This window comes from Lotus japonicus, chromosome 1, assembly GCF_012489685.1.
Source record: "Lotus japonicus ecotype B-129 chromosome 1, LjGifu_v1.2".
NCBI classification, from domain to species: Eukaryota; Viridiplantae; Streptophyta; class Magnoliopsida; order Fabales; family Fabaceae; genus Lotus; species Lotus japonicus.
This window is the reverse complement of record NC_080041.1, coordinates 87,130,678-87,146,913: the sequence shown is the minus strand read 5'-3', so window position 1 is coordinate 87,146,913 and position 16,236 is coordinate 87,130,678. Positions and strand designations below refer to the sequence as shown.

Here is a 16,236-nt window from a genome sequence, read left to right as displayed (position 1 = left end):
GAAGTGCAAATGCATAAAACGTGAAAACGCTCAGTATTCTGAAACAAGTTTTAAAAACCACAGTTTGCGAAATGAATAAAATAGTGATGATAAAGTTACATCACTATTTTCATCACAAATTTCCAACGGATTCAGTGACGAAAATATTTAATGAAAGATAATTTCGTATCAAAATCCGTAACTATACACAAAATGAAAATTTTAGTTACGAAATTTGTGATGAAATGTTTCGTGGCCGAAATTTCCGTCACAAATTTTGTTACTAAATACCTGCAAAATAATTCCGTCACATTTTTATCAAATCCGTCACTAAAGTCGTAACTATTAGCCATGAACTATAATCCGTCACTAAATTCCATAACTAATTTGCACTTTTATAGTAGTGTAGTATGAATGAAGAAGTGCAGCCCAGTGTGGAGTCAAGTACTAAATATAGTGACGTAAAGGTATTGAGAGGGATGAATGCTTTAGTAAGGGATCCCAATGGTGGAGGGACATCGGAAGGGTCAGTGCTGGAAGTCTAGAGGGTAATTAGTTTGAGAAGAATATTAAAAGAGTGGTGGGAGATGGGAAAGAGGTGGCTTTTTGGATGGAGCCTTGGGTGGGGGAGGCAGGCCTAAAACAGAAATATGGGAGGCTGTTCGAGATTTCTGATCAAAAAGGAAGGTGCGGTGGCAGAAATGGGTGAGGAGGGTTGGGAGTGGCGGTTTAGGTGGAGGAGGGGTTTATTTGTGTGTATTTCAATACCTTTTGCAGGATCTGGCGGTGGTACAGCCAAAAAGAGAACATAAGGATGGTTGGAGGTGGCTGCAGGACCCTCAAGGGAAGTACACAGTTAAATCTGCATACTTATTCTGTATTTTACAAATTAGTCACTTCAATGAATTGTGAAATAGCTATGAAGTTCTTGAGACCCCATTGTTGTGTTGTCACTTGAATTGTTTATATTTCGTCAAAGTCCTTGATGGAAACATTTCACTTCAAATCATTATACTTGTTTCTTGACTATGGAATCCTATCAGCTTCAGTTTTATGAGTTATTCCACTAATCCAGACCTATCAATGGCAAAGCCTGCTTATGCAGGTTTGAAATCTCTCTCCTTTTCAGTTTTGGAGTGAATAGAGGAAGTTCATTTTCCAACTTCTGACTGTTCACTGCTTTGAAAAATTATTTAAGTTGAAATTATTTGAAAAGTGGAGAAGTTTTTATAGGAGATTCATTCAACAGAAAAGACAACATAAGAGATCATTAAAAACCATACAACTAATATTTGCATTTTCTTAAACTCTGTCATTTTGCTTCAGGGTTTGCAAAGTACCAGATATCAAGGAAGAAGAGCCCTTGGATTTTGAGAAATGAAGCTCCTTAATATTTTAATAAAGACAAGTTTTCAAGTATGGACCCTGCCAGTAAGCATTTTAATTGTGAAACTTATAAAGCATAATTATATTTGCACTTCAAAGGTATATTAATCATTTAATTCAAAGAAAGATAAGAATGCAAAACCGGAACAATATAAGCTCATGGTTAGGTTTAAGCTTGATGCATTCATAGAGTCAAAAGAAAATGCAAAACGGATTTAGGACACCATAAAGTGGATATTAGTCATGTAAGGTTCAATATATAAGTAGCAGGCTCTTTGGTGGTTCAAGGGAAAAAGGTAAGAATGGTTATGACTGGTGTAGGTTTTCAACATATTTGTTTTAGAAGAATATACTCCGCATGAGTGTTCATAACTTCATATCCTTTGAAGAAGGTGCTGTTACCTTTTCCCTATTTTGCCAAAGTTTGTCCTTTATGAACTGAAAAGTTTAAGGCTATTCTTCACCTTGCAATTTTTTTAAAGGATATCCTAGAAAGACATTGCCCCATTTAGGTGCGCTGTTCCAAGTGTTGTGCATCCTTAAAGAAAGAATATCTTAGTTTTTTAAAAACAAAACAAAAAATCAGTAAGGAAATTCCTCAAAAGTCTGAGATAACATGTTAAAAAAAGATGTTAAGCAGCGATTTCTACAACTGAAAGATTAAACACACCTTAGAGAACACAACATTTTGTACAACTAAATAAACGTAGTGGTCACTAACCTCCCAACAACTTCAACTAAAAGATAATGTTCATATAATACAGCTAGTATAATTATGCATAAACTTTAATTTAATCAAACTAAATCTTAACACATTATCACTATCAAAGAATCCCAGAAAGGTTTTGGAATGGTGCAAGGAACTAATTAATGCCTCTATTTTATACAATTATCAAGCTTTCCAGTTTCCACCTACCTAAGAACAAGTGGCTCATCCTTACCACCCGCCTAATAATTCTTTAGCCCATTCTAATCAATTTTATAGTGTTAACATCCTACTGCAAGAGTTGATAGAACATCATATGCATATTGAGGCAAAATTCCTCCTGAAGTCAACATCTTGTTTTTAAGCATTGTTATACTATCGTTTTAAGGATTGTAAAACCTCTTGATTTGTGTTGTTGGTTTCCATCAATGTCTTGAGTTGAAGAACCAACGCGCTGCAGCAATGCTTGGCCCCTCGTAAGGTTGGCAGGTATACATAGCCAAATAGAAGTTCATCTAGCTTTAAAATGAGGATAATGTCTAGAAATCATGTTATATAAGCTACAAATAGTAAAAAGTTAATGCAATGTGACTAAGATTTTGAAATAACAATAAGTTAGAAGGAAAAAGTCACACAAAATATGAAAGATGAAACAATGACAACATAATACTGATCTAACTCCAAGAGACCTGCCTCATCAAAAGCAAATCCTGTGTAGTGACAATGTATGCTTTTTTCTGACAAATCTGACAAGAGGGTATACCAGCCATGAAAATGCAACAAAAAGATTTGCATTCAATAAGGGAAAATTAATTATTGTGGGAAGCTAATGCAGGCAACTGTAATTTTAAGAATTCTTGCAAGGCTATTAATATCCAATTAGTGAATATTTTTATAAAATAACCAAAAAGAACTAACTCATAATGCACTGTCATGGAAAGCAATACCTGGAACATACTTCAGCCAAACAAAAAATCACATGAAAACAACATAAAAAGAGATCTTTAAGAATTAAGTTTTTTTTTTTTTGAAAGCTAAAGATATTATTGAAATATAAAGCTACATGAGAGCAAAACTCTCATGAGAAGGGGAACACTAGTTCAATACAAGCAAATCTGAAAAAAACAAACAAACCCCATTACAATGACCATACTTAAGAAAGTGTCTCATTAAAACCTTACTAGGCAAAACCCATTGGGACAAAAACCTAGTGAAGAAAAAATAGTGCACAATTCTAAAGCAAGCCAAAATACAATGCCACAAAAAACCCACCCATCTTTAAGAATTAAGTTAGCAGTAATGTCGCTTTCCATTATGAATGAACAATCTTATGCTTATTATTCAGAATTAAAAACTGAATTAATTATATTTGTTTATTCACTCAAACAATAAATTAATGAAACTACTACAATATATCACTTAACATGTTGAAATTCCACCCCACCACAAAATATTGAAAACCCTGTGTCTAAAATAAAGACTTCATACTTGTACTTTCTTGATCAATAGGAAAATCTAAAAGCCACTTTAAAGAGATAGGAAAATTATAAACAAAGTATCCAGGTATACATTGTGAAACAAATAAATCAACATTAAAACTCCACCATATATTTTAAAAACATTTCATGTACAATAGCTTTAAAGCCAATAATAAAATAGCAAAAGCTATGTTTCTAATGTACAACCAACCAACTTGAGGACATGAGTTAAATAATAACATCAGGGCAAGGTTGAGGGTAAATATTAAATAAAGTAAATCGAACTGGTACAGTTACTAAGATCAATATACCAGGACTTAAAATGAAGTCAATCCTCATTGATCCGAAATAGTGACTCCTAGCCTAACACCCCTAAAAACAACTTGTATGTCATAATTAAATTACAAATTAATACAAATGAACATAAACTCAGTTGGAATAAAAAGAGGGAAGAAAGAGTTCAAAAAAAAAGAGGGAAGAAAGATAAATTATTCAAGAATTCGTTAGTTGAACCATGTGTGTGGTATTGGTTTACAGCCAACTCCTCTTTTACACTTCTCAACTTCAGCAGTTAGTACAATTTTCTGACCACCCTACTATCTATTTCTACAACACATCTTTGACATTTGTAATAACAGGTAAGTTAATGTATGATATGGCGTTATTAAGCAAAGAAGCCATCACCGATTTCAATTTTTTCTGGGATGGCAACCACTCCTATAATCCTAGCTCCCTCAGTAACCTAGGAAACCAATCAATTGCAATGAGCATTTCAATATAGAGATGACTAAAAAACACAGTCACAAAGAAGACAAAGCCATGTTCAAAGAGTCCATGCCGCTAATCCAATAGATCCAATGTCTAATAATAAAAACTTACAAATTATAAATTGAATGAAGCAACTGGAATTAAAGAATTGTAATTAGATTAGTCACCAGTACCACAATTCTTGGGCTGAGTCAATGGCTCCTTGCTTATATACATATTTGGTTAAGCTGGTGAATAATTCACATAAGGAATCTAAACATAGTTGCAGTTTGAAAAAACTCTAATAACCCTCTCTTGCCCTGTTAAATATTAACCTCACATGCTATTAAATATAGCCACATAAGATTTCATTTTAAGGATGAATTGCATTTCAAACCATAACTTTTACTTGGCGTCCTAATTGCATCAAAAAGTGGTGATGATTTAGCAGGTGATCATTTGATGCAGTTAGGCAGCCTATATCACCACCTGATAAAATGATCTCTAAAGTTCATTAAATATACCCACCTCCCCTCATCCATACTATTTTGTAGAAGTGTGTGTGTGCTCCCACTCTCTTGAATCACCTGCTAAAATTAGCAATTGACGCATTAAATGTTTGTAGTTCTAATCACACTTGATTAAATGGTAGCAGGAAAAAAAATAGACAAAGGTAATATAAATACTCATGCAGCATTATATTAATAGACCAACTGTGGAAAATAAGAATATTAATAGACCGACTGATATATGATGAGATATAAGCTATACATACCACATGTGTTTGAAATTGTAAATAAAGTAACTTCTATTCATTCAAAAGCATGACTAACCATTTACAGGAATAAAAATCCACACCTCTTTTTGCACACACACCATGTCTTTGCTTCCTGCCATCATTCAATCCCAAATCAATAAAAAAATAGCATGGAAAACTTGGCATAACATTGCAATTATTCAAGATACTAAAAAAATCATTCACTGTGATACACTCCCAAACTAAAAAGAAACAGTGAAGAAGAAAACATGAGACAAAACCCCTTACTTCTAAAGTTTGCCATGGATAAGTTCTAAAGTCCTTTTATCAGGTAATGGAATCCCAAAATCAATCATCATACCAAATTTATATTATACCTGTGCGATGCCCACTCATATCTCCAATACAGATTCACACAAAATAAAATCAACAGAAATACAGCAAAGAGAAAGAGAGGGCACTGGCTTGAGACCACAAAGTGAAAATGAAAGTACAAAATGGTTCAATTTATAGCAACGAACTGCTCATGCTCCAGATCAAATTAGAGGGGAGGTAGGGTTTAGACGCACAACCTGTAAAGCATAAGCCACAGCTGTTTGGAAAGGTTGATGGAGATTGAAAGTACCATTGGAGATAGATGATAGCTAGCGAGAGCAAGTACGAGATGAAGCAATACAACTGTGAATGGAAGTGGGAGCAGTAGGATTTCGAGTCTAGGCAAGAAACTGGTAGGTTTGTATGTGGTAACCCTAGATGAACAGTATCGTAGTCTTCTTAGTGTCCAAGATAGCAAACTAAGCAAATCATCAATGGAAATCTTTAATAAAACTTGTGCATAGTTGCACAAGCTACTTTTTACCAGTTAGTGTAGGTTAACCGGTTTTTTTTATAAAAAAAATAAAAAATTTATTTTCTTAATTAAACATTTATTCTTTAATCTTCATAAAATTGGAATTTCACATGACTATTTTTAACTATTTCAATTGTTAATTGAAAATCTGTGGAATTGTAAGTAAGAAGATCGATGGATCTTGGTTGCCTTGAAGATGACTGGTAAGTGATGATGGGTTGATTTTTGCAGCGATGATGGATATGATGGCGGTGGCACTGTTATGGAAATGATTCAGGGTTATGGGTTGATTTTTTGGTTTGGGAGGAGTTGGCCATAGAAGGTTAGGGATGAGGATGAACCCAGATCTGATTAAACTAAACCCTTGATTAACTAATTTACTAATTTATTAATAAATGTTTTTTGAATTATTTTTTTAAAAAAATACTGGTTGACCTACAATAACAGGTAAAAAGTAACTTGTGTAACTATACACAAGTAAACTTGTGTATATTAAAGGGCTCCATCATCAATAGACTCCAAATTCTAACACTAACCTGACCAGAAGCCACAATGACAGGATCTCTCATGAACAGACAACTTGTTTCATTGCTATATGAAGGGAAAAGCTCAAAATGGGAATACATAAAGCTTGTTTTGGAAGGATTGAAAGGAGGATTACAGCTTCCCGAGTCTATTCATGCGGGACTGATGGAATGCATTGAATTTAATTGGGAAGAGAACTTAAAGTTTGAATTGCAAAAATTATTTGGCCTGCACATGGGAAACAAAGAAAATTTTGAATTTCCAATGGGAAACAAATAAAGTTTTGAATTTCAAATTCAAAATATATCTGGGATGAATTATGCAGTGATGAGAATTTGTTCAGGAGAAAAACATTGATTGACCATATTGATAATGGATAATGAGAGAAGGGGCGGAGCCGAGATTTTGACACCGGGGGACCAATTAGATCAAAAAAAGTATTTATATACGTATATTTAGAAACACTGCTAAAAAACTATAAATGACAAAAGCAAAGTGAAGTGTTTTTTATTCACCACAATTTTGGTTCATCGTACTTTGTATTGTTTATCCAAATTTACTATGACTTAAAAGAATAAATAATATTTTTTACCTCACAAATACAAGAGTATATTTTGATACGAATCACATTTTTCATGAAGTATGTTAAGGGAGCAAAATGTAAACGTAATCAAATATGTTATGAGTCTGAAAACGTAATTAATGAAATTTTTAGTAATTTATTTAAAACCGATTTTACACTACTTTATCCTAACAACATTCATTTTTTAAACTTTTGATGTGATTATCATACACAAATTCAACATTTTGTCCTTCATTTTATCAAACTTCATTATATCAAGCATAATTTTATCGAACAATATCCAAAAGGTCTCCACGTGTGCAAACCAATTGATATAATCGACTTTTTATAAGTAGAAGAAATATATAATTAGTTTGAATATAAGATATGTTAACCAACTTATAAGTTTATCGAAACTAAAAGTCTAAATAAATAATAATCCAACAAATGTGTGTTGCCATATTAAATCGTATTATGAGCACAATGGTTTTACTTAGTAGTGGTAAATTAATATGGTAAAGTCTTATTTGACTGAGATTCAAATCCTCCTAAAGACACTCAATGGGGTATTATTTAAATTTATAAATATAATAAATCGTATTATGAGTACAATGGTTGTGCTTAGTTTAGTGGTAAATCAATATGGTAAAGTCTTATTTGATAGAGGTTCAAAACCTACTGAAGACATTTTCTGTTTAATATGGGAAGCTGAGATTTGAACACGCGACAAGTAGATGAATTTGGACAGCAAATCCGCTACGCCACCTCATTTTTTATGTTTCATTCTACCTCCATATTTATATATAATTTATTATAGGGTCCAAATGAAAAATTGCATAGTATCATGATAAAAATTGAAAAGATGTCAGGGGCTGGAGCCCCGGTGAGCCACCACGGTGGCTTCGCCCCTGAGTGAGAGAATCATGGAAAATTTGAGAGAGAGAGAGAGAGAGAGAATCATTGGTGGGATGAGAGAAACAGAATAACGTGATTGGTGGAAAGAGAGAACCAATGGATTAAGGCCTTTTATTAGATAGGAAAAAAAGAAAAATGGAGAAGATGACACGTGTACTTTCTTTGGAGGGAAGATTTGTGGTGTTGCCACCTGGGAATTTCACTCAGATTTTCAACTAATGAGAGAACCAATTGCATGAGGAGCCAACATCTAAAAGCAGCAAAATTTGCAACTAATGAAATGCTGAAGTTTGAGGTTTGGGAGGTGGTTCGAATCCACGTTTTAGTGGTAAATGAGGGAATGTATATTCGAATAAAATCTAAACAATTACTATGAAATCTTTTATTTGTATGAAAATAATTTGGAATAACATAAATTTTGTAGATTAAGGAACCTAATTCATTTATTATTTTTAAAATTGTAAAAAATAATTTTGCAATTTGAGTTTGAAATTTAAAATGAGTACTAAATAATTGTAATTTTATCCAAATTTTTACTAGGATTTTAAATTATTTTGCTTAGACACATAATACGTTCTTTTTCACCCTAAATCATTTGTCAATTCATTCATAATAATTAATTGAGTTTCTTTATAATTTATTGAATCATATCAAATTTAGTCCCTTGGTTCGGATGAGGCGTTGCCTTCCTCTCCTCTGCAGCTTCTTTCATCTGTAGGGGTTAGCGAGGTTGGAGAGTTTGGAGAGGGAGTTAATCTTTGGGAGGCGAAGGTCGGGGCCAGTCATGGGCAGGAGGTGCTCTTGCCTAGGAGACGCGAGCGCCCTAGGAAACTGGGTCCCAAAGCCCGGTTAGCTGTTGGCATTGTTGGTAGAGACCCTGAAGAGAAGAATGTTCGTCGTCGAGGTCGGCCTAGGAAGAATGAGAGCATGGTCATTCATAAGGGCTCACCTTCCTCTAGCCCGTAAGCAGAGGACCCTTCTCAAGGCCGTTAGTTGATGCTCTTGCCACCAGAGTTTTCAGATTCACGAGGCATTTTGACTATAGCAAGGAGTGCTATTCAAATGGGGAAACAGTTGGGCTTAGAGTACTCTTGTTATGATATTGTTGCCTTGAACCAGATCGTGGCCCAAATTTCAGCGCGTTGAGCTTTGTAGGGTTGGTCTTTCTGGTTGCGGTTGATGCTCGACCTCACTGTTTGGTTGTTTTGTCCTTGGGGGTTTTGTAGGGGGTTTTCTTTTTAGGTTTGTTTGTTATGGTGGGCTTTTTGTTATATAGGGGAGGGTGTGCATTTGGTCGGTGTTGTATAGGGCATTCGTGATTTTTTGATAGACATGGTGCTCTGCTCCCTCTGCTGTTTTTGAAGAGGGCGGGTAGCTTCTCCTCTTCATGAGGTGGCTGCTCTCTTGTTTTCCTCTCTTTTATCATATATTATATATTTTGCTTTTGAAAAAAAAAAGATTAAGGAGTCAATATTTAATTTAAGTTAATGCGTTTCTTTTTTTAAAAATTGTAAAAAAATTGTAATTTGAGTTTGAAATTTAAAATTAGTACTAAATAATAGTAATTGGGGCCAAATATCAAGTCAGATTTTTAAATATTTTTCTTAAATTAGTACTATATACTTATATTTAGATCACTTGGTAAAAAACTTCCACGGAGAAAAACATTTTACATAAAAAATAATTCATGTAAAAACTAATAATTTTTGCTAGCTCTTCATTCTCCTTCAACCCTTATGTCTTATAGCTCTTACCACTTTTGTAACTCTCGGTAACAACTTTTCATCTGATTTAAGTATGTTTATCACAATTTTAAATATATTTACGATTAAATGTATATATGACGTTTTTGTCAAATTTTGCAAGTTGTGTGATACTCATTGTGATTTTGCTTGGTTGTATGTCCATTTTTGCGAGATCGTCGATTCATTATTACGTACCTAAATAATAAGATCAATATTCACCGTGTAACGCACGGGGTAAAAACGTTAGTTAGATAGGAAAAAAAATAAAAATGGATAAGATGACACGTGTTCTTTTTTTGAGGGAAGATTTGTGGTGTTGTCACCTTGGAATTTCACTCAGATTTTCAACTAATGAGGGAGCCAATTGCATGAGGAACCAACACCTAAGCAAACATACCTTATAACCTTATTGTTTTAATAAAGATATAGATAGATGATTCATGATTCATGATTAAAATTGTCATGTCAACTGCCACGTGGCACTGTTGGCTTTGACTTTCATATGCCACGTCAGCACTTGAGGGAAGTCACTAACGACAAGGATTATTTTAAATAAATTCGTTAAAGTTGGGGACTTTTTGATATAAATTCATTTTGCGGGGACGAATTCCAATTGACCCTTGGTATGAAAAACATATTTAAATAAAAAAATAAGTTACCTTTTTTTTCCTTTCAAAAAAGGCTTAATTCCACTTTTCGTCTCTGATCTATCGTGATTGTGCAATTTTAATCCCACTATTTTAAAACGAACAATTTGCATCCCTCATGTTTATGCCATCAACGATTTTGGTCCTTCCGTTAATATTCCGTCTGAATAGTGACGACATGTGCTTATGTGGCTCACATTTAATGACTTGGCACTCCAACACAGCATCCACATAGATGCCATGTCAATATACATAATTAAAAATTAAAAGGAATTATTATTATTTACAAATAAAATAACAAAACATCACATAACTCAAAAAAAAAAATCAACCCTAATCCTAAACAAGAAACCTTATTCTTCAAGGGTCTTTTACATAATCTCAACAGTTCATTAGTTTGGAGATTTGGATCTCATATCTTCTTCCCCTCTCAGAATCTCAACAGACCTGAGACCTTCTTCCCCTCTTAGAATCTCATCTGAACCAGAACATCACAGAGCCAATTTCAACAGAACCCCAAATTAAGAAGGAAGAAGACGACTTTCTAGATCTTAAATCTGGGGAGGAGAATGATGCAAGTGCTCAGTGAGGAAAGAACAAATCAAAGTGCCACCGTTAACCCAAGTTATAGCTTAAAGGTGAAGGAGAAAATCAAAGCCACAAAAAAAATCCTTTTTCCACTTAACAAACCCAAGTTCTAGCTTGAACCAACACCGTCAAACACCTATGCAGCCGGCGACCTCAATGCCATCACACCATCCACCGTCGCACACTGCAATAGCCACCGCTTGATCTCTCGCCTTCGTACCAGAACACTGCGAGGTACAAGCCTTGCGTCGTCTGTCTCGCGATCTCCTCGGTGTTGGCCTCGAAGCCACCACGCTGTCGGATTCTGTCACTGCTTCTTCCACTATTCCTCCTCGGATGCATCTTCCCCCTCTCTCTCTGACCTCGTTCTCTCCTATTCCCATTTGTATGTGTGGCGACACTGTGTTCTGAAGGTGAAGGGGTTCTCACCTCTTGGTCAATTCTGGTATGGTGTTGGGTATATATGATGAAGGATTTTTGAAGGAGAGAAGGAGGAAGAAGATGAAAACCCAAAAATGATGAAACAATGTATTTTTCTTTTCTTCCTTCTGGATTTCACGAGATGAAGAGGGTTAGGGATTTCACATTTGGTTTTTTTAAAGTGTTTTTCCTTTTTTTTTAAACCTAATAATTATTTTAATAATTATAAAATGGATCTACATGGCTCACATGTGGGCATCCAGATCATTTAATGATGGCCACATAAGCGTATTCTGTTAGTTTTTTAACAGAAGGATCAAAACTGTTGACGACACAAACATGAGGGATGTAAATTGCTCGTTTTAAAATAGTAGGAGCAAAATTGCACAATCGTGATAGATCAGGGACGAAAAGTGGAATTAAGCCTTCTAAAAAATCTCCTTATCATGTTTTTCTTCAATAAAAACGTTACTTATTTTTCAAAGAGCTTATCCTCAAATGTGTTTGACCTACCTTTTACTTTCAAGGGGATTTTAAGTAAAAAAGAATACAGGAACATTAAAGATAAGAAGATACATAATTGGAATGAACGACCTCTTCTTTAGATAGGGTTGCTTTGTGCACAAGCATCATCGGCCAAATTAACCACGGCATCCGAATGAACGGCCTATGGTTCTTCAATAACTATGGAGCCAAAACGAGCGGTATATGGTTTTGCAAGAGCCTCCTCAACAACATGGCTACCAGCATCTTCAGTGGATGACGGTTGTGTAATCGTCGGCTACGTCGACACTGGTTTTGATGAACTTCTAGCTTCCGCAACATCAATGTACAGCTCGAGCTGAACCATATAAGAATGCTGACTAAATGCATCCATCATGACACTCGCATCTATATTATCAACTACCTCAAGAGGCGTAAAATAGATGGGATTTGGTGTAGTCATAAATTTGTAGATGACTCTTGAAATCATCTGGATCCTTTGCAGTTTCAACATGTCGTGAAATTTCTTCTTCAAGCGGTCGAAGGTAATGTGGTGTTTGAGATGCATGGACTTTCTCTGACCTTCAAATATGAAACCTTGGACTTCATTGAAAACTCTACCATTGCAAGGGTTTTTTTTTTGCTTACAGAAGCATTATGAAATACTGAAGTTTGAGGTTTGGGAGGTGGTTCGAATATATAGTATAATGAATTCGCAACTAAATATTTTTAATCTTCCGATGTAAAAAAATAAAAAATAAAAAAATCCAACACCAAACTTGAAAGCCCAGTTCTTAACATATTGGGCTCCCTATTCCCCGGTCCATAAGAAGGAGTATACAACTAAAATGTTTGGATGCTTGTAAAAAAAAAAAACTAAAATGTTTGGATTCTTCTTCAATATCCCACCAATAATGATGAGATGAGATAGCATTTAAAAATTACTGTCGTAGATTTTAAAAGGGCGATAACATAGGATAGGAGAGTACCTAATTTCACAAGTCGTTGATTTTAGGGTTTCAGTCTCATTTTGGAGCGATGATGATGAGGAGGCATATTCTCCGCTGCAAGAGTTTCTCTCCTTCTTCACCGCTTCTTCGACAAGTCTGTGAATTTTCATCATCTTCTCCTTCTCCTCAGCCTCAGCCTCAGCCTCAGCCTCAGCCTCAGCCTCAGAGCCGCTGTGACGACCATTTTAATTTTTTTGGAATCCATGTGAGCCGGGAAAAACTTTCTAACTATGGAATCCACCTTCCTCCCAATGGTTCATCTCTCACTATATCTGTATCTGTGTTTTAATTTTCTTTCGTTGTTCTTAAATTAAATTCTTGTCATCGCTTGTTTGTTTGTTGTATCAGTATCATCATACTTTTGTGTTTCAAAAATTTCCTAAATTTTCATTTTTTATTTATTAATGGGCTCCTATATTATGAGATTAGGGGTCAGAGTCAGGGACCGTGTTTGATTCTATTTCTAGTCCATATAGCTTCAGGACTTTCTCCAATGTTTCACTGATCTAATCTTTTCTTTTTTTCTTTTTTAATTCAAATTCAGCTGTGGAGAAGAAATATGATACTGAAGAAGAAGAACACATCCGAAATGAGAAGATGATATTTGATACTATTATTGAAGATAACAGACACGGGGACGGGGACGGGGACGACATCCAATACGCCCACCCATACCACGCCGACCCATACCACTCCTACAAGAACTCTCAGAAGAAATATGATACTGAAGAAGAAGATCACATCCGAAATGAGAAGATGAAATTTCATACTGAAGAAGACGATCACATCCGAAATGAGAAGATGAAATTGAAATTTTATACTGAAGAAGAAGAAGACATCCGAAATGAGAAGATGAAATTTGATACTCTTTTTGAAGATGACACACTCTACTACAAGGACGACGACGCCCACCCATACCACTGAGAAGAAGAAATCCATCCACGTCGGCCACTATGAAGAAGAAATCTCTGGAGGACATGTCTGTGAAGAAACTGAACATGTTTTGACTAAACTCCATGATGTCTAAGTTTTTTGCTTTGATCAAAACTTGATGTTTTAATTTTATGCTTTCTCAGTTTTATGGTGTTTGTATTTAGTACATTATGACCTATGAATTATGAGTTATGTTTTATGACACTTTAGAAATTTGCTTTTCTCTCATTGATTGATGCTGCTTGGTAGAGGGTGAAATGAAAAACCACTTTTATTCTATAGGAATGAAAGTGCTAAATCTTAGCATAGCTATGAAATTTTTTAAGCACAGCGGTTTCTGCCAAAAATTGCCTTCTATACCTATCCGTAACGTTAGGTCGTTATCTGGGCATTTCGGTAGGGTTGTTTGCTTTTGAATTGGAAATATTGGAGGTAAGCTTGTTGGTTTGATGCACAGACTGGTATCATCCCTGGACTGCTGCTTGTTGCTAAACATATGTAGCGCATGTTTTCTTCTTTTGCTTCTAAATGTATTAGACACTTAACACTAGGCAAGAAATAACTCATCAAGAACATGATATTAATTGGATGTATAATGGCTAATGAAAGACCTGGAAAGGTTGTGTTTCTATGAGCATTCTTTTTTGTTTCTCTAGTTATGCCTGTTTTCTACATTTGTGTTTGAAAGACCTGGAAACAATCAACTGTTGCCCTTTAGCTAGTGTTTGCTGCTCTTACTTTCAACTTATGTGGGGAAGAGACTTTGCTGCTCCCAGGAGAGATTCCAATCAAGCTATGTTGGTATGTGAAGCAGATGAAGCCAATGAAGTTGCTCATCTTAAAGAACTTTACCATCGAAATGAGATCTTGAAGCTGTGATCATAGCATTTCAAAGTCAGCCATCTCTACATGCTAATCCTTCAGTGCTTCTGCTTATCGCCAATGCCAGCGTGCTGACCCATTTTGAATTGCAGTTACTGGGTTGCAGATCTTATGGTTTAGAGGAATGGAAGAAAGTGAAGGTGTGAATTGTTGTAGTGAAAGCAGAAGCTCCAATGAGAGTCGACCTCCGAATCCAAATCCCAATCTATCGATTGCTTCTGCTTATCGCCAAAGCCAGCGTGCTGACCCTGCGGTTTTGCCTTGCAGGAAATCGCTTGTTCGTCATGCTTCTCTTATAAGGTTCTCACCTCTCAATGTTTTCCAAAGAAATGAGAATTTTTTATATATATATTAAGCAATAGCATGTTCATTGTGCTGATTGTTTTACTAGAAATAGAATAGTTACAGGATTTGGTAATTTCTTATTTGATTCTATATCTGGAAGTTTTATCATTGCTTCCCTTTTCTGTCCATTTGTTACTTTGATGCAATGATTGATTGTCTTTGGAATGCTGTAGCAAAAGAAAACATGTTGAGATATGAAATGAAAGCATTTTAGCTTATGGTTTACATTTCTTTCATTATATGTAAAATATAGGATTAGGATAGGAGGAAATTTTGTTGGGAAAACAGTAATGCTAAACAAGGATGGTGAGTTGGTGTGGTCAGATTAGGGAAGTAGTAAATTAGACAACAACATTATCATGTACGATTTATTAATTTTCTTTATCATAAAGTTTACAGCCTAATCATGGTTATTGATGACTGCTGTGATAGTGTTATTTATGGATTTCAAGTTTCTTTCTGCACTGATTTTTTTTAAAAAAAATCTTTGTCAATTTTTTCATTTTTAAATGAGTTATTCTGAATTTTTATGGCAAAATCAGCAGACAAATTAAAAATCAAGCTATCTGAGGTAGGCTCTGAGCCAGGGAATGTTACTGAAGATTGCCAGTCTGATTTCCTTCCAAAGCTTCGTTCTGGAGGATGTGCTGATATGGGGTTCCGGTCAAGTATGGAAGACGTATATGTTTGCGTTGACAACTTTATGCAGGACCAACAGCTCAAGAGCCATATCGATGGGCCTAGTGCTTTCTATGGGGTATATCTCTATTGGCCCGTAAATTGATTGGACTACTGATTATTTTGCGGATGAATTTTGGTTTTTCTGTGTCATGTTGTGCTATTATTTTCTATTCTCCCCCCTTTGAACTCTTATTTTCTGCACGCCTGATGTTGTCTGTTTTATTGTTCTTTGCAAATCTTTGTTCATATGCTACTGACATATGTGCCATGATATAAGATAGTCAATTGATTGACATTGCATATATTTTTTTTATTTGATTTAAGTTTTGTTAAGATTTGCTAGATTTTTTAAACGAACTTTCATTTTTTATCTAGATTTTCAAATTCTTCTTCATAACTAAGACGGATTAACATTATCTCGTGTTATATGACAGTATCATGTGAAACTGAATGTATATTTTTTTCTTCATGGATAATTAGAAAATCTCAACTACTGGTAAATATAAGGAAAGGGGTAAACATAAAATTTTAATAGTCTCGTGTAAATTATCCACATGAGAGGCTTAAACTAATGGTAATGGTAATGATTTTTTAAAA

At 34.9% G+C, this 16,236-nt stretch overlaps 1 protein-coding gene and 1 long non-coding RNA gene across 5 annotated transcripts; one reads left to right on the top strand and one right to left on the bottom strand.

The window, feature by feature from the left end:
• Positions 1-2,018: 2,018 nt before the first annotated feature.
• On the bottom strand, positions 2,019-5,849 carry LOC130727420 (uncharacterized). Of its 4 annotated transcripts, XR_009015282.1 has the most exons (3): positions 5,626-5,849; positions 5,130-5,186; positions 2,019-4,883 (listed from the first exon to the last, which is right to left on the bottom strand). It is a non-coding gene; the product is annotated as an uncharacterized LOC130727420 (long non-coding RNA). The 4 variants fall into 4 exon arrangements; XR_009015281.1 differs by having other exon boundaries at positions 2,019-4,886; positions 5,130-5,849; XR_009015280.1 differs by having other exon boundaries at positions 2,019-5,186; positions 5,431-5,849.
• A 6,868-nt stretch (positions 5,850-12,717) lies between these two features.
• Positions 12,718-13,935, top strand: LOC130727417 (uncharacterized). Its single transcript, XM_057578545.1, has 2 exons — positions 12,718-13,052; positions 13,343-13,935. The coding sequence occupies exons 1-2, from the start codon at positions 12,827-12,829 to the stop codon at positions 13,720-13,722; spliced, it is 606 nt and encodes a 201-aa protein (XP_057434528.1). The 5' UTR covers positions 12,718-12,826; the 3' UTR covers positions 13,723-13,935.
• Positions 13,936-16,236: the final 2,301 nt, after the last annotated feature.